We start from the raw sequence: 26562 nt of genomic DNA, 5'->3' as shown, positions 1-26562 counted from the left end.
TGGGTGCACGAGAAGTGAAAGTGATCTGGCTTCTGAGAGAGATAAACAACTCCAGCCAAGTTGCCATGCAGGAACATCCATGGCCGAAGAAGCCCGAGCTCTTGGGAGCTCCACAGGGGGAAATAGCTGGACCAACAGCTGCTAGATGCTAAACATAATTTCGATCAGGAAGGATCTCCCTTCAATACTCAGTATTGATCAAAAGTGATCATAAATATTTCACTCATTCTTCCTAAATAACCTCTCAGTTGCTGAGCACTGCATAAAGGTGATTTCACGGGTCAATGCCAAAGCTATCCACTTATCTGATTACACTGGTCCTCAATCCTTTATCCATTAATTTGTGTGTCTAGTAGTTATTAGTTGTGTGTGTAATAAATGTTTCTTGCATAAAGTGGAACACGTGGTAAAAACGAATGGACAGATTTGACCCATGATGATGCGCTAGATGAAAAGTCAGAGAATCAAAAGGCTTTATAATTAATCCTCTAGGGTATTAGCCAATCAGTAGTAACCTCTGCAATAATCCAGATACATTTCAGTAAAAACAAAAAATTCATTCTCATGGTGGCATCAAAGTCAATGGATCCACAAAGTCATTCATCTAGTGGGGACCATGAATGTCTATAAAAAATGTCATGGCAATCCATTCAAAAGTTGTTGAGACGTTTCAATATGGCGGACAGACTGACCGGCCAACAGGCTGACAGATTGCTGCGATAAATTAATATCAGACCTTATGTCACCAACTTATCAAAGCAGCAATTTAAACACAACACCTTCGGCCCTGAAACATTGTGATGCAGGTATTATTCACCATTTTTCTGATATTTTACAGGCCAAACAATTAATTAACTAATTGAAAAAAGCATGGATAATCAAGCCAGGATGTTATGTCTATATAAAACTGCAAATATTCTGAGAAGGAAGCTTGCTGAACCCAATTAAAAGAAAACATTATTGAGATATGCAGCAGGGCAGACTAATGGATTCCACATAGATTGACACTTTAAAAAGATACAGAGCTATTGGGCCACAACTGATTAATAACAGGCCGGCCTCCGTCCACCGAGATGCTTATTAAAATATGAATTTCAAATGAATCCGTCTTCAGAGCATTGTCCAGCGTCCAGCTGTAATTTGTTGTCACTGAAGCTTTCAGACACTGGTATCTCCTTGGCCAGAATGAGAAGTAGTAAAAACACCCTGACTGGGAACGAGAGTCAAAGATATGGCACAGAAGGCAAAGAGAGCAGTCTTTTTACATGTCACTAAAATGGATTTGTTACCCTTCTGATTTACATTTAAATGAAAACCTTTTATCTGCTGGTCTACCTACTAATGAGCAAACTCTGCTTTGACAGATGTGACTCCTTTTCCTATCATGAAAGGAGTAAACCAACAGTATAATGTTGTACAGTGTCCATACAAAGCTTAAGAATTACTTTAAACCTTTGACAATTACAAGTTTACACATTTACTTGTGTTAAATATCTCTCTTCTATGCATCCTTTAAAAACTTGGCACGTTGCTATTTAAAAAACATTATAAAATACAAATAAATAAAAAGAGCAGAGAGAGAGCGTGTGAGTGAGTGTGTAAGTATGGACTTAAGTGTCCACATGATATACAATTCTGTGGTTTATATGTAAAGTGTATTACACTACAGACTGGAGTCTCTGTTAACAGTGCCAGACAGACAGATAGATCCATGGTATATATGCTCCTCTCCTCTATGAAAACATCTGTATCCTCACAAGCATTATTATAAACTATGATGAACTGGTCATAGGTCACATCTCTATCTTCCAGGTAATTTCTTTATCGTGTGCTGTATTGATGCATGAGTGTTTTCTTTAACGACTTACTTCAGTGATTAGAGAAGCTGCTGCCAGCGCATCTTGACCGATCCTGTCAGTGTATCGGGCGATTTAAACAATCAATGAACTTATGCCACTGTACCTTATACGTAAATGCACACAGCGTCTTTCTTAATAGGTAGACGATTCACCCTACTGCACCCATCTGCAACCCAGTTCGCTATTAATCATATTGTTTGTTTGTTTGTTTGTTTTTTTACCAGACCCACCCAATCTGCGGATATGACTGCAATCTGCACATCACTGGATCCCACCTATGCAGGCGCATCTTACTACCTGAACAATGCATCCTTTAAACAGCAGGGAAATACTGCGCCATTGACTTTAGACCAGGTTTTTATTGGTCAATGGCGTAATTGCTTTCTGCTGCCTCAAGATAGCAATGCGCCAATAATGTGCCTCACCACACTTCATTTTAAGACGAACACTCCCACGGGTGCACTAATGAGCGCAAGTAAATTTGCTACTTACACAACGTGAGCACTGGGCGTGAAAATGACAACTGTGTCGGTTGGAAACTAGCAATGACACTTGTGCTGTGTCCCTTTGTGTAAGATTTAAATCAGTATCAACTCTTTAACTTTTCACAACATTTTGTGGATCTGATAAATATAAAGATGTTGTTGCCATGTCACTGATTAAAGAGGTGGTATTATGCTCATTTTCAGGTTCAAAATCCTATTTAGGGGTTGTACCAGAACAGGTTTACATGGTTTAATTTTCAAAAAACACCATATTTTTGTCATACTGCACATTGCTGCAGCTCCTCTTTTCACCCTGTGTTGAACGCTTCGTTTTAGCTATGGAGTGATACATCTTGCCTCTATATGATCTTTGTTGGGAGTTGCACATGTGCAGTTCCTAGTTAAGGACTACTAACCAATCAGAAGCAGAGAAGCCGGTAAACACTGCTTCGGTCCAGCTGTACATGTTCCCCTTACCAGCTTGGCAACATGGACTGGAGCAAGAGTTTCAGAGTGGTGAGTTATTAATCTGTAACAAAAGTATCTTTCATCCATAAAGTTTTAACTGAGCTCTTTCTCTACATCACAGTAACAACTTTATGTCCATTGACTTCCTGGAGGGTAGCTAGTATTTGGAAGGGAGAAGACGTGTGTGCTGCAGCACAGTGTTTTTCCATCTGCGTTTTTGAAGGCATGTCGGACTTGCCGCTTGGCGAGGATTACGGTGCGATTTTTGCTTTCATCCATGTGTCGTCACAGGGAAGAAAGGGAAACTAGACTACAAACGAGCTGTTTTCAGGCAGTTCAGAGCAGTGTCTTCTGTGGGAGAAAGGAACTCTCTTTGAAAACCTATTACATGGACAAAAAAGATAACTCAATAAAGGAGAGGGAAAAAGGCAAAAAGCACATTACCTCCTCTTTAAAAAAAAACAAAAAAGTAATCCCGGCAGTAGTGCATTTCTTTAAAAAACATAATGAGCCAAATGAACTATGGATTAAATATTTAGAAGACGTGTTGTTTGCATGCACAGAATATAGTAGATTGTTTTTCATTAAAACTATTCAATCATGGAAAATCTGAATATATTTAGTATATATTCATACTATTTTATGATTGACTGTAGCTGATTGATTAGCATAATGTATCTTACTGCTTGCAGAATGCTTTCTCAAGTTACTTTTCCAGTAAAACAAACATGCAACTAATGCTGGTTATTCAGTAAATAGAACAAATATCAGCTAAAGACTTAATAGCCCTGTGATGGGTCATTTGCATTATCAATTTGTTTTCCTGCTGTTAGGAACAGGTAAGAGAGATTAGTTCTGAAACATAGTAATACAAAGATAAATAGCAACACTGTAGCCCAGGAAACTTTGAAAATATTTTGATGCTGATAATTAATTTACAATCTTCTCTTAGTGCAACTGTGAAGTTTTTGCAGTCAATATCATTACAGATGCAACAGCAATTAATGGAATTCAACAATCAAAGACTTTAGTGTGACAGAAAATATCTAGCAGTACAGTGCAATAGCATTATTTCATGACTTGTGTGAATGTTTTTCATATACGACTCACTTCAAAAGCACAGACCTCGGTTATAGGATGCTCTCCCATTATACCAGTTTTAAGTTGTATAAAGCAAGCTTTCAGTCTGTGTTTATGCTTGTGGGGTTGTCTGTAAGAGATAAAACAATTAAAGATCTGTAATTTCCACAGTTTTCCAAACAAACAGCAATCTGGCAAGGCCATTTTAGTCATGACTGAGGACAAACATGGCCCTGTATGTAAATATAGCAATCAAAAGTAATTTGCCCTTTTGACATGCAACAATATTGTTGTAGCTCAACTTTTCACAGGTGTATAATTATTTTCACTTGCTGTAACAACTTTCAATTTCAATTGTCACTCTTTGAAAATAGATCACAATCATACCCCAAAAAAGCAACATTTAAAATGCAGTAATCTGAGAGTAACAGACGTTGAATGAAAAAACATCATTTGTCTAAAGCCTTAAGGAACTGTGATAAAACGGATTAACATGATAAAAACCTGGTACATACGCTGACGTAATGAAGCTTCCTTTTCACATTAACTCGGGAAATCAGTCAAAACTTGTGATGCTAATAGGAAATAATGACTTAGCTGATGGACTTCATTGAAGCAGAAAATAATCTTACACTACGGTAAGTTTAAGGACGGTGCTCCACCAAATACTGAACCGTGTAGGTGGATGAACAGAAATTAATTACGCTAGCAGACTTGTACCATCCTTAATTTCTTTTAATTGGAAGAAATATCGTAAAAAGAAAAGAAGTGACATCAGTCTAAACATGACCGCCTTACCTTACAGCTCATTACAGAAGACAGCCAGATGTTAAATACTCTCATTTGATGTTAATATTTTGTATAATAGCCTACACCTGCACCTGCTTTTCTCATTATTCAACCTCGTCACACCTTACAAAGACATACAGCACATAATACTTTAACAGATTGTCTCATATGTTCACAGTTAATTTTTTGCAGATCTACCACACAAAACACTATCTAGCATCTTTATAGCAGGAATACAATCTATATAATGTGGATCCATTATAAGGGAGTGTATGCATCATTGCCACCACAGACTGGGTCGCCGGCTGAAGTGCTCCACTACTGACACACCTTTGCTTCTCATTTAGCCGAAGGGCTTCTACTGGGGACATGGAGTGTGACTTCCAATTAGTTTTCAGGAGATTTATTCATGGAACTGTTAAAGAAAGAATAAGTGAAAGAATGTGAACGGAGTAATGGATTTTAAATGACTGTCACAGTGCAACGCTACATATAGCATAATATGAGCTCTGATGAGTTTTGTATGACCCCAAATGTAAATGCTGAGCCTTAAAGCTTCATTTGGCTGATGTTTTGGCTTATAATGAAACAAAACACAATGTATATAAAATATTGTAAAATATTTTAATATTTTCGTTAAATTAATAAATATCTAAATCTCATCTGTCATGTGGCAGTGTACACTTCCATAGTGCTCTTTTTAACCATGCATAGAACATATAATTCCTATATAAACAAATAAATAAAATGTGCTATAAACTGTTTCACAAGAAAGCTGTGTTTTTTCAGAGTCCCAAATAATAATAACCTTTCCAAAAACATTGCTTATAGGGCTGCACAATTAATCTAATCGCAATCGCGATGTTGTCATTTGCGATTACATAACCACAAGAAAGTGTTGTGAGAAATACATTATAAATTGCTGATTTTTTAGGATTTCACTATAACTAACTTGTGAGAAATTAGCACAGGGTTTTTCCTAATAAAAGGCTGTTTTTACAATAAACGTCTGCTGGCATGTAGGTGAGAGTTTAACATAGACAAATCAAAAGACAGAGAAACATCTCTGATGCCACATACATTTGCATATCCTTTCTCAGCTCAGGAAGAGTTTTTGAGTGTATGCTAATACTCTGCCATTTGTTTTCCTTCATCTACCATTTGTTGGCTTTTGTTCTTTCTACTTGTTCTGTACTTAAGGAGAGGAAATGCTGAGTTCGGGAGAGAAACCGTGCGTTCTCTCCGTGGCCACGTTACATAAAGAATGATTCATCACATCTATTTGACTCCGTATTCTTTGGGAAGGAATTATTTTGCCTGACAGTATGCAATTTAATAGAACAGTTAAAGTGTGTGAGACTGTTTTCTGTGCGCAAGCTGCAGTCTGCTCATTATCTCCGCCCACACCGGGCTCTCGACTCTAAAAACAGATAAACCTACGTGCAATGATAAAATTTATTTATGAGCAGTGTGTGAGTAACTTTTAAGACAACAACCTACAAAACCCCCTCCCCGCCCAGCCGCTAATCATTCAAAACATAGTTGGATGCGCCACTAGAGCAACAAGAGAAATGCAGGTGCTCCGGTTGCTCTGTGACAGAGACAGAGAGACGTTGTCAGCAGCTGAAGCGGTAAGACAGAAGAAAACTGGGAGAAGATAAGGAAGGTTTGGGTTTGGCTCGCTGGCTACTTAACGTTAGTTGTATCAGTGCCTTTTGTTGTTCAACATGTTCAACTTTTCACAGAGCCAACATGCTTGTCAGTCACTTTTCGTCAACCGACCAATCACAGCCTGGACGGGGCGGGAGATTAAAAAAAGTCTGACGTGCTACAGCAAACCATTACATGTTGAACAATATGATTATTGACCACTTAGTACTTAGCATTAACAAATTAGAGACCAATTAACAGCATTTTGCCTGCACAAGGATTACATTTTTAAAAACAACACATGTAATGAAACTGCTAGAACTGGTTTTAATACTCAACAAGTGGTAAAAAAAGAATACTATTATATGAAATTCTAATGAATGTAGTATTTAATATATTATTGTTATACTAATACTAAACTATTAACTAAACATTATACCCTTTATATAATACACTCATTTGCAGTTCCTCCTCCAGGTTGTGGATAGAGCCTCTGCATATGACAGATGTACACTGAGCCGGTGCCAGGATGCCAGTGTGCCAATATTTGCTGCTTCTAGCCGCCTCCTTTGTAGAGCAACATGCTCCCCTTGTTCTGTTTTACATCTGTTTTACGTGTTATTCTTATAAATATTGTTTACTGTTTAACTTGTTGAGAAAGTTGAGAAATACACAAATTGAGAAATACGCATTTCAAAATGTCAGTAGTTCACAAATTCCTTGATAATTAAGCAAGTAGACTCATAGTACCATTTGTTCCATTATAATCAAATCCTAATTGCAAATCGCAATATTGTCCACAATCTCAATATGACTTTTTCTCCAAATCGTAATTGCTTATATTTTAAAACATTTTGTTTCTGATATTAACACAACTCAAATGAGTCATACAACAAACCCCACTGACAATAAACACCCAATTCTGCAGCTCAATGCAGCTTTCAGACACTTCCAGCTCATGGAAATGAGCCAGACACCAGTGGTCTTGACCTGTTTACAACTTATTAAAGGCAAGTGGATTCTTTACAAAAATATCACCTTTGGTTTCTTGTTTCTGGTATCTGTGGTTGAAAGAAAACTGCTGCTGCTGACCATATCTGACATGCCTCCTTGAGCCTAAGCCATGCCATGTTCCAAAGTATCTCTTGCAGCTTTTAAACTGGTGAACATGCACTTAATCCACACATATTCATCCACAAACATTTTCCCGAATGAATGTTCCCACTCCTAGCGAAAAAAACACAATCAAAGAAAGTACCTATTGTTCCATGTATGGCTGCAGGTAACGATAATTTTAGTACTCGAAGCTTCTACAAGTAACGGGGATCAGCTGTGTAAATCGGAAACAACAAACAACAGACAACTGCTTTACCAACACAAACATCACCCGAGTGCTATACAAGTTATACAAAGGTGTAGGGCTGACCTCGAATAGTCACAAATTCTATGCTTTGATGGGCGGAGCCTGATTCGACTGTCAATCTTAGTCGAAGCTTCTCTGCGAAACAAGTATCATGCCATTTTGGCGACATAGAACTACCAGTTTTCTCCCAATAAGTTAATATACAGCCTATTACAATAAACATTTCAACATTTAATGCTGCAAATAAAAAAAAAGAATAAAACTTTCAATGAATGTTTCAATGAAGTGCGTAAATAAATCCAAAATTGTAAACCACAGTGCGAATGTGTAGGCGTAGCGTGTGTAGTGGCAGAAGAGGAACAGCTGCTGAAGAGACGGAGCACCAACTTCACTGGTGTTGTGCCGAGTTGTCCGCACCTCGCAGGACTTTTGGATAACCACACAAAGATTATTTTAGCGTTTTTAAATATTCGACTACTTGAGGACCCACAACGTGCATGCAGTTGTCGGCAGCATGGAATGTACGCAAAACTCTGCACAAGACAGATGACTGACAGGTGAGAGAGAGAGCGAAAAGGGTCTTCAAAAAGCCTCAGTTTAGCTGGAAATATACAGTGTGTAGTTGAGTGAATATAGACTGCAGCTCTGCAGCTTCTCAAGATTAAAGTGGAGCTACCATGGGTTACCCTCCCCCCACAATCGCAATCAAAACACACATGATTCGACTATCAGTCAACTATAGGCAGGACTTGAAGATTCTGATTCAACTATGTAAATCCTTAGTCGGGGACAGCCCTCCTGCAGCTCCCTGACACACAGTTAACTCATGACTGTGACGTTACAACCCAAACTCACGGCCCAACCAGGCGGAGAACAACAAACACATACACATTTAAAGCTGAGGATTGCGGCTTACTTTGGCTAGCCTTCAACTCAACAATCAATCATGATTTCAGTTAAATGCTAAAGTTGCTGTTACTGTTACCTTGTCTGTGGTCGCTGGCAGAACACCGGCTGCTTTCTGATAAAGTGCCGTCGTGCTGTTGCGGTAGGGCACATAAGTTTCGTTTTACGGTGGACAGACTTTTAGCTTGAAATAATCCCATACTTTGGTCACTTTCTTCTTTGTCTCCCTATTTTCACTCTCTTCCTCCACTTTGCAAACAGCTCCATCATATCACGTCGTGTTCACACAGCGTAAGCGCAATGTGCGACAGTAATAAATGTCCGTGTGAAACAGTGTGATATATAGTTATATGGATTGAACAAAGCATCAATGCAAAGAATTTGCGTTGATGCTTTCTAGTGATCAAATTAATCAATTTAATCGATCAATTGTTTCATCCCTAGTTCCATGTTGTATGTGTGTTACACGTAGGTTAGTTTGGATGTATTTCTGGCTTGTGATGTTGAGGGTTGTTGCTTTGGAAGTGGGCAATTTCAATATGTACATACATACACACACACACACACACACACACACACACACACACACACACACACACACAGACAAACACAGGAGCAGAATCAGCATTGATAATATATCCTGGCATGTGAACCTGAGCAGTGGAGAGATACCAGATGCTTTCACAGCCTCCCTGTGCAGTGGTAAAAATTGCACTGCTAATGTAATACTCGCAAATTTCCTCCTGGACATAAATTTCATGAACTGTGTAAATGCACTAGCACTGAATCAGGAAAATGAGAGCAAACACTATATACCTGGGAGAACGCAAAATATCTAGAGTAATAGGGAACCCCATTAATAGATTGTGGTTTGAGATTACAGCATTCGAAACATAATATGAAGGAATTTGAAACTGCAGAGACCCAGCAAGGTAGAAGCGGAGAATGCAACCTTCACACTGCACAGTAACAATAAAACAGGGCTGAATGGAAACTAATTTAAGATCAGGTCAGAGTATAAACAGCACACTAGGGGAAAGCTTTGGCAAAAGAATGTCCGTGGCAGAAGTCAGGGTGTGTACAAGGTTGGTTCAATGTCCAGAGAACGAGAGCAATTGTTTACTTAGTTTGTCGAACATTTTTTTCAGTCAGGACTTCATGCCTCACTGTAAATAAGTGTTCCATCTTCTCAAAAACATTATTTATAAGTGCTTGAATTTATTATAACAATGGTGGTAACCCACCGTTTTGTTTTGTTCCAAATTTGTACAGTTCAAACACAGTTTTAAAACATTCAGGGCCTTTTACAAAACAAACAATTTATCAATAATAATATACTTTATTAAACATGAAGTATACAGCAGTACTAGCAAATTCTATTGCCTATGAATAAAACTGACTGATATCTAACTGTCAACTACCAAATGTGTGTCTGACTGCTGATCAACCAGTTGCATTTCTCAGCATGTGATGTTAATTATTTCCTCACACATCCCAAACTGATTGTGACTAACTGAGCCAGTTGGCTCCAAAAATATTCTGCTTTCACCGGACATTTTAACATACTGTTTTGATTAATTACCTTGAAAGAAATTAGGAGGTGACCTATCAATCACTGTCATCTGCTCAGCTCAGAGTTCTGATGGCCTGTGGTCTCTTAAGATCAATTTAGTTACCGAATGGCTCTCTTTACAAATGCCTCAGTCATTAAATACATGGCCTTTGCTGTGTGATAGTGCCTCCGCTGTTTTTCTCTCAGGTTGTGAGTAATATTTCATAAAGTTATGAAATATATTAAGTAAGTTAGCTCATCTCTGCGAAAAAACCATGCCCCTGCCTCTGCATTATTGAAACCACATGGTAAAGAAAAATGAGAATAATTAGGTCTGTTATTAATCCATTTTCAAAAGGTTTCTTACTGCTACATGTTTTTAAGATAAACCTAAATGACTTCATCATGAAAAGTAATTTCTACACTTATTCTATGAAATTTTATTCTACTAAGAAACCTGCCTATAGCTTATTCTCTCCATAAACATTGTGGACATCAAATTATGTTTTCTCTGGAGTTTATTGTTTAAATTAGATTGTATTTAAGCAGCGTTGTTAATATCAAGCCAAGTATGCGTTTACTGAAACTGTCTTAGAGGAAAGAATGAACACTGGATGTTGCAGTTAAAAAGTAATCCAGTTAAAGCATTTCGTGTTTTCTTCTCTGTAATAATTTTCTGTTGAAACTTTTAACCTCGCCAGACAACAATATGGATCCAGTGCTTTATTTGACCAGATGCATCTCAAGCAAATGCAACATACGGCTCTTTTTACATGTTATGCACCGTAGAAGACAAGCATCTCTCGAAATAGTGTAATGTAACATCTTTCTTAAGGTTTTCTGCCGCAGTAATTGTTCTGAAGGTGTGTAAGCTCAGTGTGGCATTCTGTTGACATTGCTGACTCTGAGAGGGCTTCTTACTGGACTCTATGAGTGGACACTGTGCCAACAGCAGAAACATGGGACCTGTACGGTGGCAGATGTGATGGAGGGCCGAGCTTTGTTTGGGGTGTGCTGTATCTGTGTGTGTATGTGTATGTGTGTGTGTGTGTGTGTGTTTGTGTGTGTGTGGAATGAGAGGGAGAAAGAGAGAGAGCTCAGAGGAATACTCACTCGTTATGGCTGTGTGGAGGGGTGAGGGTGTGACAATGTATCACTGCCTGCCCTTTGGTCAGTAGCCATCAGAAGCACAACAGATGGAACTGATGAACTGTTTCTACAGAGTTTAGGCACTTTACAAGCTGTGCTTCCCAATTATCTTTCATCATGCGCTCACAGGAATGCATAATACTATGTTGTAACAAAGATAAAATCAAAAAATGTGTGTGAGCAATGCGACTTTACTCTGTTTTGCTGTAAAACTGTAAAATACCAGATTGCAATTATTTTGACTGATATTGCAATTGACCCTTTGCTAAGTCACGCCCCCCTTTAGTTGCTGTTGTCCGACAAATTGTCAGACCTGTCGGACATTTATCACGGCGCTGCCACTGTCTATGACTGCACTCCCTGAAGAAAAGACGACTGCAGAAAGAAGCAGACAGCTTGCAGTTGCATTGTGCATTTGAAGGTTGTATTCAGGCTGTCAAACTGACGTGAAAAAACTAAAGACAGAAGCTAAAGCCTAGAGATCACATAGTAAAAGTGAACCACCGTATTACCTGACTATTGAGAAAGAGGACAACGATATTAAGGACCAACACTGTTCCTGTAAAGCTGGGTAGGTCTCTATTCAATATTACAATTAGGGCTGAAACGATTCATCGACTAAATCGATTAATAAAATGCCTCGACGTAAATTCTTTGCATTGATGCTTCGTTTAATCAATATAACTATACAGCACACTTTTTCACAGGGACATTTATTACTTTCACACATGACGATTACGCTTTGAACACGACATGATTATGATGGAGCTGTTTGCAAATTGGAGGATGAGAGAGAAAATGGCGAGGGACAAAGAAGAAAGTGTCCAAAGTATGGGATTATTTCAAGCTAAAGAAAACAACAATTCTGCAATGTTACAGTCCGTCCACCATAAAACAAAATTTATGTCGCCTCGGCAACAGCACAACAGCATCTGATCATAAAGCACCCGGTGTTCTGCCAAGGTAACAGTAACAGCAACTTTAGCGTTTAATTGAAATCATGATTGATTGTTGTAAATGTATATGTGCGTTTGTTGTTCTCCACCGTCAGAGTCATGAGTTAACACAGCTGATCCCGGCAACCGGGGGGGCAAGCAAAAGTACTTCTTAAACGATGAATAGATGAATTAATCTGTAGAAGCTTTGATTACTAAAATCATTGTTAGCTGCAGCCCTATATGATAGCAATACATAATAATGTCTGTTTAACTGTCTGTTTAAATTGAATTTCACAATATCACACAGAAATATAACACACAGCAAGTAGGTTAGCTAAGTTTGAACATCTACGCCGTGTCTACAAGTATGTCACAACAAATGGCAAATCGAGCATTACAGCAACTAAAGTCAACTCAAGTCAAGTCAAATTTATTTATAGAGAACATTTCAAAACAACAGGTGCTTTGCGTGGAAATTTACATACAATTAAATACATCAATAAATAGCTGTAACAGATGAAATTAAAATAAGAGAATATTGTCTCTTCTGTTTAACTGGGCTGGTGATGCCGCAGGGGATAAGACATATGCCTTTGGTGTGAGAGACCCGGTTTCAATCACCCACTGTGACACATCCACCAATCACTGAGCAAGACACTTAACCTCTAGTTGCTCTGGTGGCATGCGACCTCTCACATATTTAGCAATTGTATGTCGCTTTGGATAAAAGCGTCAGCTAAATGAATAAATGTAAATGCAGGGCTCATCATTAAACATATATGCAACTGGCCCCAATTTTTACTGCAGTGTTACAACAAACCCAAAGACTTGTAAGTTATGTTATACTGTTAACATGTTTAATCGGTTATTAAATACATCCTGGATATAAAAAAAATAATAAAAAGTAATCACAGTTAAAATTATAAAATATAAAAAGGTTAACAAAACAAAACAAAACATACTAACAGACTCAAACATGACGAGCTCTCTCTCCTGCTGACAGAGTAGCATGTCGCCTCTATCCTGGTCGCCAACTTCATGTTGTGTTGAAGAATACTTGAAACTAGCGATTGAGACCATAAACTCATCATGAAAGTGTTTACTGAGGTAATAATTCAGCTGAGAAGTAGCAACATTTTACCATTATTTCTAATAGAACTGGACGTTTTTTTGCAACCAGCAGACTTGCCCCCTGCTGGCCGTTAGAGAGAATGTAGTTTTAAGTTCCCTCTGCATGGTTTCACTTTCAGACCCACGTAATTACAACTCTGGATTGGACATTGGTGTGTGCCATGAGCTGCAAAGCAATTGCAGGAGTTTGATGTTCCAAATTTATTTTTATTTTTTTAAATACTAATGTTTTTGCACTGGCCCAACCGGGCCAGTGAGTTGCTAGTTCAACTGTGCCGACGTTACGTTTTACTGGCCCCGAGCCATGAGGCCACCGTTATTGTCGAGCCCTGTAAATGTAATGTAAAAGGGCTTGTTTACTCTCATCTACTCAGTCACACATATTAAACAGATGAGTTAATTGCAGTGGAAGGAGAGCTATTTATAAAAGGGTGTTTTTATTGTCTTATGCAATGAAATTAAGATACTTAAAAGCTTATATATGCGTGTTGTATGTTTTCTAAGACAAACCTTCAGTTGTTAATTATTGTAAAATTCTTCAAAACGGTTAAAGCCTCACCAATCAGATACGTATTCTCATGAGGAACGAGCTCCCACTGATGCATTTTGCCTCAAGCTTTATGGGAATTACTAAGCAGTTAAATGTACTCATTTTTCTTAATAAGGTTGACATACGCAAACCTTCCCATTACACGTGTGAGACTGGTGGACTTCCACGGGACTGCACATTTTCCAGAACAATCTCTGATCTATTAATCATGGTTATTTTAATGAGGTGCGCAATCTGTGTGCTAGGAGGAGGCGAGGAGACAAAAAACACTAAGACAAATATTGGATCAAACAATGTGAAGCTGTGTCATACATCATTTCTCCATCTGTGCGAGATTTTGTTGTGGCTGGAACTCATTCACAACAAATGCCCAGGACACATACAGTTTGAGATGTAAAATGTAGGCCAACATTTACCAGAGCACTAGTGCATTCTGTTGACTACAACAGCGCACACAGCTCGAAGATGAGGAGATTGGCATAATATCTACATACAGACAGATACAGATAAAACAATATCAACAGTATATATTATCATGATACTAAGGGTTCTGTAAGAATAATTCCCACTCGTAGTCCATAGATGTGACATCAAAGAAAAGTCATGTAACATTTCATTACTCCATGCAGAGTACAATGTAATATACATGGTTATCTTAAGCAGTAACGTGATGTGTTAGTTGTAATGAAATTGAAATATACATTGGGTTATGCTGTAGATTTCACAATGTGACTGGTGTTTAAGAGAGAGTGGGGTACAGTTTGTCACAAGTGATGTCATTCAACTGCATTATTCTCTACAGTATAAAAATATATACCATAAAACTTAAATTATTGGCCGGGCTTTTATTTGCTTCAATCCCTGAACTCACCCTGCTTATATTTGGGACAGGCTTTTAATTCCTTTCACACAAATCTCTTGCTCAGCAAAGATGGGAAATAGGTTACTATCAAATTGTTTATTTCAACTAGTATGATTATTACTTGTATAACAATTAGGCTTTTTTTCCCATCTCTTCTGTTTTACGGAAAATGTTTTTTCCTAATAGATTTTGGATTAAATTCTTCCATGCTTTCACATGCTGCATCCTGCATGTGTTAATATTTAGGCTACAGAAACACAGAAAGAGTTAGGGTTGGGAAAATATTATGGCTTGGTTAAATTTCAAAAGCTTTAGTTGCCACAAGCAGGAAAACAAATGAAATATGTTCACAGTTCCCATGGTACATTTTGGCAAGAAACATCCAATCAGTGACCTTTAAATTCTGCTGAATGTGCGACTAATAATGAGCTAAAGCTGAAATTAAAAATTGCTTACAGATTTTGGGCAATTTTTTTTTTATTATTTTGACAACTATGATGCAGTGTCTTGTTTAGTACTCCAACAAAAAGGTCTGGATTTGCTGCAACTCTGACTGACACCTCTCACTGACTTCATCCCCATAGTAACAGCAACTGAGGCTCACGAGGTATTTAGAGATATCCGGCATACCAAACTGATGAAAGAAATAAAGTTAACTAGGATCCAGGAGACTCTTGTTCTATGAAGAGGAACAGTGAGGATGTTGTTAAAAGAAAGCTCTGAAATTGGATTTAACAGTGGGAGAACAATACTTCAGCAACCAGCAGCTCTTTCTACTTCACAACTCTATTCAGTTGTACCGCAACAGTTCAGAAAACATCTGTTTGTATATTAGCCTTTCAGTAGGACTGGGCTGGCCTTGAGAGCTTGCCAATTAACAAAGTCACACTCAACCTCACATACTGGTACACTTCATGAGATCAGCTCATGATTTATATGCACAACATAAACCACCAGTTCCAGCAGGGATCGTCATTCCTTTAAGGACAAAGATTTCGTGCACAACATTGATTTTTCCAGAAGATTTAACCTAATACACATCTTAATCTTGTCCATCTTTTATTTTACATAAAGGTAAGATACCCAGTACTTACACTCCTCATGTTTCCTGTGTATAAATGTATTGATTTTTGTAAAAACACAAAATACACAGAGAATAATGGTCAATTAGGTTGATGGAGGAATATTGATCATATCCTAATCTTTTCCTCCATCTTGTACAGTGGTGTCTGACACCACAGCTTCGAAAAGGAAACACTGTACCACTGTTTGCTTCCTTTTATTAACACGTGACCATGCCAAACCAATAAATAATGTATATAATAATGCAATAATGAGATTAACACCCATTTAACTTCACTGTCAAAATAACTTTTTGGTTTGATATGTTTGTCAAAAGGGTCATGCAAGGTATGCTCTTAATTTGTAGATACATTAAAGAAACCTCTGGCCTCATTAGTCTGTCTCTAGAGACACAATAAACCTCACCTCCCAAATAACAATACATATTTGACAGACGGAGTGTAGCTGTCATCAAAGTTTCACAATGAGGCATTTTAAAGATGCACGAGCTCTAGATGACTGCCAGACACACAGCTCCAAACCCTGCTGTACCAGTAAACTCTCCTTGGGAAACAGCTTAAATATACAGACTGCTATTGACTTGGAACAATACAAACAGATTCATTGTTAAGCAGCACGTACGAGTGATTTGTGTCATTCACATATTTACTCATTGTTAGATCTTTTGTCCAGACCTGTCTTATCAACCACGTAGCCAACAAACAGTCTGCCTTTCTCCCCAGGGGGGAAACACTTGTTTATATTGCCGTAGTCTGAATGGAATTGGAGTCTGAATCAATCTGAGTCAACTAAAATATGTCTAGTTATGTATTAGAAAATTCTGTCACAGGTTGCCGTCCAGCATCATCGTGTAAAATCACCTACTGTAGAGCAGAGGTCGGCAACCTTTTCTCTGATGAGTGTCAATATACAAAGATGAAGACATCCAGTGTGCCAGCAGCGTTTGTTAATGCACATGTCATTTATTTTTCATTCATGGATTGATAGTTAGTCAGATTTTAATTGAAGTTTGACCATGTTAATAATATTAATAGACATATAATAAATACGGCTGTCAAGCAATTAAATGAATTAATGTAATTAATTACAAGTTCTCTAACTTGTTTGTAGTTTTGTAATTAATTCATCAAATGAATCAAAATGAATCACATAGACCGATATTTGCGGTGATAAGCATTTAAAATATTTCAAATCAAATAGATTTTGGTAGATGAGTGCATCAATGATAATAAACAAACTTATTTAGCTAAACATCTTTATAATAATAATAATAATAATAATCCTTATTTGTAGAGCACTTTTCAAAAACAAGTTACAAAGTGCTTTAACAAGTGTAAATACAAAAAAAAAAAAAAGAAAAAAAAGATAAGAGCATGAAAATTTTATATAAAATTAGTAAAATACAATAAAATAAAAGGGATAAAATAAAGTCAAATAAGATCGGGAAAAGCTCTCCTATAAAAGTATGTTTTAAGAAGGGACTTAAAAGAGTTCACTGACTCAGCCGCCTTGATTTCCTCGGGCAGGCTGTTCCAGAGCCTCGGGGCCCTGACAGCTAACGCTCTGTCCCCTTTAGTTTTCAGTCGAGACTCTGGAACAGACAACAGACCTCTGCCCGAGGATCTCAAGGTACATGCTGGTGCGTATGGGACTAAAAGGTCAGAAATATAACAAGGCGAGAGGCCATGAAGAGCTTTAAAAGTGATCAATAGAATTTTAAAGTCAATTCTAAAACATACTGGGAGCCAGTGTAATGAAGCTAAAATAGGAGTAATGTGGTCATATTTCTTTGTTCTGGTTAAAAGCCTGGCAGCTGAGTTCTGGACAGTCTAGAGTCGATCAATAGATTTTTGGGTTAAACAGGTGAAAAGGCTGTTGCAATAATCCAGGCGTGATGAGATGAAAGCGTGTAAAATGGTCTCGGTGTCCTTAAAAGTTAACATAGATCGAATTTTTGCTATATTTCTAAGTTGATAAAAACACGATTGAACAAGCTTTGTGGTGTGCTGCTCGAAATTTAAATTACTATCAAACCAAACACTAAGGTTCTTTGCCACAGGCTTAATGTGATTTACTAGGGAACCAGCAGATAGCAGTATTTGATTTGCCATCTGCTGAGACCCGATGACCAGGATTTCTGTTTTGTCTATGATATGGTAGCTGCATGCTATTTGGTAAATATTGAGTGAAGTCCCTCTGTACATTAGGCTACCATTTATGTCTGCAAGGAAAAAAACATTTATACATGTATTGAATTTACAACCAAAGAAGACGAAGCAGAAGTAGTAGTAGCAGTCGTCTGGTTTATTAGAAGTAAGAAGAAATGTGACATTTTGACAAATAGAGGCCCGTACATATTATTTAGCCGGCAGAGCGTGTCGGCCACTGTAGCTCCTGCACGCTTGCTAAGGGAGCGGTGAGTGGTGACTGATGGTGCATTCATGTGGTGTCAGAATAATCTGATTGTTTTTCCTCCTTAAATCTTTATTGCAAAAAGAGTAATATAGTGTACATGGGACAAAGAAGTATACAGAACAGCATATAATTATATAAGAAGACACAAACAATAAAAACTTTGCCAGGGGTAGTCCATATTATATAACGATATTAAAAGAGGACCATATGGTGACGGTTATTGCAGCCTTTTTGTTGTTGGAGTTATAGATTAAATTGATATAATGTACAACCTAATGGAAAAAAGGAAAGGTACAAAGCTTTTACTGCTGAATATATTATGAATGTGGAATTTTGCCATTAGAATTAATGGAAAATGGGACCATCCGAGGAGCCCTTGAATGCACAATGAGCAGTTGGTTGCAATTTGCAACCCTCTCCACTAGATGCTAATTAAACTTTCATTTTTATTTACACTGAAGCATTTTCTGTATAGCAGATCTCAGTGATCTGTTGATTTGACTGAAACACCTGACAGTGAAAACAGGCAACATCCATGCACTCTTTAATCACCATTTAAACGGATAGTAAGTGATTGTAATCCAATACACTTTTTGTAAACTTCAGGGAGTATTTCCTCATGGTTTGCTAGCTTTCCTTTGTGTGTGCTCTGAAAAAAAATCCCGTTTTCCTACACAGCCCTGGCTCTGTAAATGGAAAACAAGCTTGAACTGTTAGTGTTCATGCACAGGAGTGATGGAAGGAGGGGGGAAGTGGGAGAGAGAGTTCTATACACTGGAACATTTGAACATCCTGGGTTCAGGCACTGTGAAGAAGGAGAGATTGCCGAGAAACAGCCAAAGTGGAAAATTTCTATATATAAACGGAAAATAAAGTTATTTGACCAGAAAAGGGCGAAGGTGTTTCCATGAGAAACCTAAGAGATTTGAAAATTGGGAGGGAGCACTGATGAGAGGGGTATATTTGTTTGGAGCACTGAAGAGAGGGGGTGTATTTGTTTGGCAAGTTCAAAGATCAGTGAACCTACTGCAGAATCCCTTACTCTCCCTTTAAGTTATTGTTGATAGCTGATATAAAGCTATTTTATTAATTTAATGACAGTTCTTCAACAAAATTCTGATTTATACAGTTGATCTTCCTAACATAACATTCCTATTATGTTTTTCTGTATGTTCTAGTTCCCTGAGTGCGGCTTCTATGGCATTTATGACAAGATTTTGCTGTTCAAGCATGACACATCCACCAACAACATCTTGCAACTGGTTAAAGGGGCTGGTGACATTCAGGAGGGAGATTTGGTGGAGGTGGTGCTTTCTGGTAAGTAACCAGCAGTATTCTCTTCTCTTTTGATATGAACATCTTGTGCCACTAGATTGTCATATTATAATCCAAATCTACTATCTCCCTTCCATTACTGTTGTTACTCTGTATCAGATCAGTCCTTATCTGCTTATTTTACTACAGTTAACATCCTACATTGGCCCAATCAGTTCTTTCATTGTTTCAAACTGTAATGCTCTCCTGTCAGGAAGAAAACCAATCTATTTTCCCATCCTGTTTTTATCTCATCCATCTAATCAGTCTTTATTCTGGTATGATTGCATCTTTGTGACCACGCTCTACCCCTGTCATCTCGTTTAGCGGCAGCCACGTTTGAAGATTTCCAGATTCGGCCCCATGCACTCAATGTGCACTCGTACCGGGCCCCAGCCTTCTGTGATCACTGTGGAGAGATGCTGTTCGGACTGGTCAGACAAGGGCTCAAGTGTGATGGTGAGAAAAATAGGGAGATGATGTGTGAATAAGAAAAGCAACTTTGATGTGATCCAGAAATTTCTGTGAAATGAATTGTAACACCAACCAAATATGCTCCATCTCATCCACTCTTCTGCCGTTGATCTCCTGCTCCCTGGTTCTTTGGTCCATGCCGCCCCCTGCAGGATGTGGACTAAACTACCACAAGCGCTGTGCATTCAGCATCCCAAACAACTGCAGTGGAGCTCGTAAACGGCGTCTGTCCACCACTTCCCTGAGCAGCACACAATCCCTACGTCTCTCCACCACTGAGTCGGTGTACAGTGTAGGGACGGCCTCTACCTGCGCAGAGGATGCCAGCCTCATCCGCTCACACACACAAATGGTACTGGTGGACTTATGCCCACAATGCTCTGGTCAGCTTTACACTATTAAAGTAACAGAGTCTTTATAATGGACATTTATCTGACCACATCAAACAGCTGTGTTTTAAGTTAAGGTCAAAAATCGTGTAAACCGTTTTTCACCACCTTTACAGAAACAATGTACTGTTACTCAGGATAATCCACAGACTTTCCAGGTGCCCATTAAAATACATTTCTAGCCAAAAGAAAGACATCACAGTAATGTTACATAACTTGCTAACACGCAAAATATGTACCTTGTGTTTAGAGTACATGGATAAATTAAAATTCAACTAGAAGAAAACATGAAACTTCAGCCACTTGTGGCCGAAATGAGTATTACAACAACAAAAAGTTTTATTCTTGCAACCTAGATTTTTTTATAATTTGGACTATTACAGCAAAACGTTTTTTCACCTATTATTAAGTCATAAACACAAGAGAGAAAACAATTTAGATTTGGATCACTATCATTATATTTTCCTCACTTGCCTCTCAGGACTTCCGTACTTAGTTGTCCGACTGGAGCTTTGCTGCTCTGGTTCAATCCCATAGTCCAGATGCGGCAGACAGCTGTTTTCAGTGAAAAAACTGTCAGAATCCATTACCTGCACTACACAACCTGCTCAGCACCAAACTGTAGAGTTAGCGACTATCTGGTGAACACAGAGGTATGGATTTCCCTAAGAGGTTGATAGAAACCAAAAACAGAATGAAAACTGGACTTGCATTCACCAGGTGGCCAGAAACACAACTTCAAATGAATGAATGTGAATGGTACTCCATATGTGTTGGATGTGTAAATAAGCAACCGTTTGCTAACAAGTTCTCCATATCAACTGAAGGTAGCTAGGTTCTTAGTTTATTTACCCCAAAACGATCTATTTCAATGGTAATCTTTGTTTCCTGACTATTCTGCTAGCCGCGGACCCCTAGTGACGCCCGACGCTTCTACACTGGCCGACCTGTTCATTTGGACAAGATCCTGATGAGCAAGGTGAAGGTGCCCCACACGTTTGCTGTCCACTCGTACACACGGCCAACAGTATGCCAGTACTGCAAGAGGCTTCTTCGAGGACTGTTTAGGCAGGGCCTTCAGTGCAAAGGTGAGTGCAGGCATAGGGAGAGAGACTCATTTCTGGATGCCCAGTGTGATGCAGAATATTAGCTAAATCAGATAACAAATCTAATCAGAAAACTAATCAGATAACATGGTATCCCATCACAATGAAATGTGTTTTGTTCTTCTCAGACTGCAAGTTCAACTGCCATAAACGCTGTGCATACAAGGTTCCTAATGACTGTCTTGGGGAGACCTTTGGAGGTAAGGGAAGATGTGTTTATGAGTCTGTTAACACTGCATGGATTTGATTAAAGTATGAATTTCTCATCTGCATGTTTCCATTATTGCTTTAATAACCATACATGATATAACACATTATATTATAATTAACAAAACTGAAACTCACTGGCACTAATGTTTTTATCTTCTCAGACAACAGAAGTAACTGTGGTAAGTATTATCAGTACTCCATACTGATGCAAAGCTGTGGTCACAACATTTTGAAATCATCTTGACTTCAAATCAAGCTGCACTCAAACCCTTCTTTCACTCTTTTTTGCCCCAGACATGATGAGTCCCTCTGCAGACCCAGAGGTGCCCATGGACTACAGCAGTGAGTACGATGCCTCAGACAAGTCTTCAATAGATGACTCAGACGAGGCCTGCAGCATCCCGGGGTCCTTTTCTCCTGACAACAACCAGGATGGAACCAGCGGTGATCAGAGGTATGAGGAAAACACATACATTTAGAGAAAAACTACTAACAAGTCGATAAAGGAATGTTATAGGAAAATTAGAAAATAACTCAAACACACATTTTATCTATTGACCTGAGCTCTGTCCTTATTTTTCATTTAGTGTTTACATCCCACTAATGAGGGTGGTACAGTCAGTGAGACAGACAACCCGTCGATCCAGCACGGCTATCAAGGAAGGATGGATGGTTCACTACAGCAATAAGGATACACTGGTAAAACATTACCCTTAATACCCCTGCTGCCCTCTCTCTGGGTATCTAAAGCATCTGCAGTTCTTAAAAAATGCTTTCTTTTTCTTTTATATTTGTATGTTTATGTGGGTATACTTGTGTGTGGAAGAAAGAATAGCTGAAGATTGATGATGAGGCTGACCATCGCTGAAAACACCCACACAGACGTGTGGTGAATTTTCTGACTTTTCTTTCTCTTACTCTCTATGTTTGACCTCCAAAGAAACCTTTCTGCCTCACTAGTCTTGTTCTTGCTTTTTCCCCCTCTTTAGCTTCACTAACACACACTTTTGTCTCTTTTCTCTCTCTCCTTGTTTCCACCCTCTTATCTTGCAGCTTGTACTCCTGCTCATCCTTCTTCTTATCTGGCCACTCTTCTCTTCCTCTGGACGTCAATTCTGAACATGAAATACATTTATATGGATACCTAAACTTTGCCTTGATCCATTCCCCATCCCTCACTCTCTGCCTTCTCTTCAACCCACCCCTCAATGTCCCGCCTTATTGATGCTGCCCCACACCATCCCACCTTACTCAAACCCCCAACAGAGAAAGAGGCACTACTGGCGTCTGGACTGTAAGTGCATCATCCTTTTCCAGAACAACACCTCCAACAAATACTACAAGGTAATTATAGTTTACTCCATAAATGATCTCATGTCATTTATTTGAACTGTGCAACCTTTTTTTTAATGATGCATTACTGGTCGGTCCTTGCAGGAGATCCCTCTGTCTGAGATCCTGGAGGTGCGTCCCGCTGGCAACTTCACTCTTGTCCCCCCAGGCACAAATCCTCACTGCTTCGAGCTCATCACAGGCAGCATGTGCTACTTTGTAGGGGAGGACCCCAACACCCTTCCAGCTCTGTCCCCTAGCAATGCCCAGACTCTTCCCCAGACCCCTCCCTCCCCCAGCCAAGTAGCTCCCAACAGTGGCATTGGGCGTGAGGTGGCCAAGGCGTGGGAGAGCGTCGTTCGCCAGGCCCTCATGCCAGTCATCTTTCAGGACGCACCACCTTCTGAGGGGAACACAACTCATAGTAAGTTGAAAGCAGCGAAATGAAGGTGGTGGTTTATTACATTTACTAACTGGCACATTGCAGTCAGAGATTTATAGATGGACATGGCCAGTTTAATAAGAGTGTGCTGTTGCTACGTCACCAGTGAACTAGGTGCTCAAGTAACAATGGACCAAATGTGAAAAAACGAGTCTGCTCTTTATTTAACTCAAATAATGACCAGACCCTTCCAGTAAGTTGTTCTTTCACAAGTTTAGTATGAAATTGAGCAAAGTTATTTTTTAAGTGTTCAAGAAAATACCATACAGCACACACACAATACTGTATAACTTGTACGTTGTTCCTTGTGCTTGTTTTACAGGACAAGCCTCTATCAGCATATCTGTGTCCAACAGTCAAATCCAAGAGAATGTGGTATGACATTTTGGCAATTTTAGCAAAATCCTTCAATCTTTAAGTTAATGAACTGAATCAATTATACACTAAGGAGGAGGATGAATGTATGAAATACTGCTCTCCTACAGGATATTGGTACAGTGTATCAGATTTTTGCAGATGAAGTGCTGGGATCTGGGCAGTTTGGAGTGGTGTATGGAGGTATGTAGATTTATGTCCAGTGATGCTGATTGAGCTCCAGATTGCTGTATTTTGTGAAGGTCAAAATCAATAGCATAAAGGGCTGTATAGAAACAATTGTATCTAAGCTAACCTAAGCTAACAGGACACAAGACAGTACATCACAAACCTCTAATGGAGTTGGTGGTGTTTGTGTGCCACAGTACTGTCTGGTACTCAAACATCAAATTAAAGTTGCTACTAGCACAAAGTTCTTGTATCTCTGACCGAACTGACAGCAATACAGACAATCACAAACTCAGAGCCTAATATATGTTCACATGTCCACATTCACCGCCACATGTGTGACTAATACTCTCTAAATCTAAATATCTTCATCAGGTAAGCACAGGAAAACAGGGAGGGATGTAGCTGTCAAAGTCATTGACAAGCTTCGCTTTCCCACCAAGCAGGAGAGTCAGCTGAGGAATGAGGTGGCCATACTGCAGGTAAATGCACACATATGTTTTAATGCAGCTGTAAATAGATATCATTTGTACATACATACTGATGTTGACATAGTAACATGTGCTTTGCTATATAGTGGACACTGGTGTGGGTAGTTATTTTAGCACATACTGTGCTGACCTTCATTCCAGTACAGTACAAGTATGTAAATATTCCAGCATAAATTTTTATCATTTCTAAAAGAAAGTACACCAAACAGTTTCCAACGGATGAATAAGTGACCAGTATGACCAACCTATGGTTTGTGGACCATTTTTGAAAATAAAGGAAAACTCCTCACTCAAAGTCAGTGGTCAACGAAATATTCAGAGCCTTAAAGGGTCCATGTGTAGTTTTCAGGGGCCTCTTGTGGTGAGGTTTCAGATTGCAACCACTACCTTCCCAAACACGTTGTCACGCTCAACCTAATCGAGCAAGCCAAAACAGAGACCGACACACCAGAGACAGCATCACACAAAAGGCTGGAAACTTAGGTAAACTCCCACTGCGACATTACAGTAATATTTTTATCGGCTTGACGTTGAACTTATGCTCTGCATTTAGCCGAAAGCTTTTCAATATTTGTGTAGCTTTCAATATAGAGGCTCAGTCAAGTCAGCATACCTAAATATATTGAATGATAACAAAAACGGTTGAGCTAGCTAGAATATTTTTAAATAAGATTGTTGCCGCACTCCATGACTCACGCCTTTCCTGATGCTGACAGTGATTTTGCCCATCTGATTCTGGAGTGACCTGTCTTTTTTGTTTTTATCCTCATGTGGAGTTTGTGTTGGAGTCTGTTGTGCTGGGATCTTTTTTGTTGTTAGTGGACTACATTTTGTTAGCTGTGGTGTTATCGGTGTGTACAGTTCAGAGTCAGTGGGCAAGAGGCTCGGGACCATGCATGAACGTCACAGCGTACTTACGGGATGGATTTCGTGGAAATTTGGACCCGATTTGTTCACATTGCAAGGGGCACAGGGACTGCTCCCAGCCACTGAGAAAGCTGGCAAATGGTTTATTTTGTATGTGAGGTTACAACCCGTTCACAAATAGGCAATTTGACTAAAAACATACATGGGGGCTTATAGGGGCTACATATAGCACCTTTAAGTTAATGTACTAATACCACACTATAAAAATACTCGGTTTGGACCCAAAGTGACACCTTCACAATGCTTTCTTTGTCCTAATAACAGTCCAAACCTCTTTACTATTATTAACAATATTACAATGATTAAAATATTTAAAAAGAAAAACAACAAATCTTCAAATCTGTGACACTAGTTCATTTTCTGTCAGTCAACTAATCATTTCAGCTGTACTTGTATACATGTAGTTGGATACACTGTTGGGTAGTTTAATTTATAACAAAACATTATATTTGATAACCTCTCAATAAAAATAATATTTTGTGTGTCAAAAGAGTAAGTAATTAGTAACTAAAGCTGTCAGACAAATGTAGGGAAATACAATACAGTGTTTCCCTTTGAGAGGTATTGGAGTGAACTGCCAGGTTTCTCTGATTTAGATTCACTCTTAAATGTAGAGTACATTGTTGACCAGCAGATGGAGACAGATATGCATTATTCTGTCTATTTGCTGTCGAAACTTGTTTATGACTTTCTGACTTCCCCTTCAGCTTTACAGTTACTCTTGTGGCCTTTCAGACTTCAAAGGCTCTCCCACGCCAGGTTTCCAGTGAAATAAGCTATATTTTAAAAAGGGATGCCCCTTTGAATCATATACTGTACTTAATAAAATTGCCACGTGGAGAAAATGTTATGGCATTTTACGTAATAATTCGTTTTTCTGTTCCCTCTGCTGTGTATCACATTTTTCCCCTGTGGTTTACTGTCCCTTGCTCTCTGTCTTATTTTCTCTTTCACTTCTCACTCTGGCTGTGTCAATACCTCTTTTTCACCACACTCTCCTCTTTCACTTACTACCCCCCCCCCCCCCCCCCCCCCCCCCCCCCCCCCCCCCCTC

General features: G+C 38.9%; 1 protein-coding gene across 2 annotated transcripts in view; it reads left to right on the top strand.

Moving 5' to 3' along the window:
• The window catches only part of prkd2 (protein kinase D2), a 59954-nt gene that overhangs the window by 29375 nt on the left and 4017 nt on the right, over positions 1-26562 (top strand). For both annotated transcript variants that reach the window (XM_046073001.1, XM_046073002.1), the window contains exons 2-14: positions 19459-19597; positions 19922-20053; positions 20221-20420; positions 21362-21545; positions 21692-21763; positions 21935-21952; positions 22068-22227; positions 22361-22472; positions 23040-23117; positions 23211-23529; positions 23870-23922; positions 24033-24105; positions 24466-24572. In XM_046073001.1, coding sequence (XP_045928957.1) covers positions 19459-19597; positions 19922-20053; positions 20221-20420; positions 21362-21545; positions 21692-21763; positions 21935-21952; positions 22068-22227; positions 22361-22472; positions 23040-23117; positions 23211-23529; positions 23870-23922; positions 24033-24105; positions 24466-24572 — 1647 coding nt within the window. The remainder of the gene's footprint in view (positions 1-19458; positions 19598-19921; positions 20054-20220; positions 20421-21361; positions 21546-21691; positions 21764-21934; positions 21953-22067; positions 22228-22360; positions 22473-23039; positions 23118-23210; positions 23530-23869; positions 23923-24032; positions 24106-24465; positions 24573-26562) is intronic.

The sequence above is a fragment of the Micropterus dolomieu genome, linkage group LG17 (assembly GCF_021292245.1).
Source record: "Micropterus dolomieu isolate WLL.071019.BEF.003 ecotype Adirondacks linkage group LG17, ASM2129224v1, whole genome shotgun sequence".
Lineage (NCBI taxonomy): Eukaryota > Metazoa > Chordata > Actinopteri > Centrarchiformes > Centrarchidae > Micropterus > Micropterus dolomieu.
The sequence above is the reverse complement of the archived record's forward strand: the minus strand, read 5'-3'. Positions and strand labels throughout refer to the sequence as shown.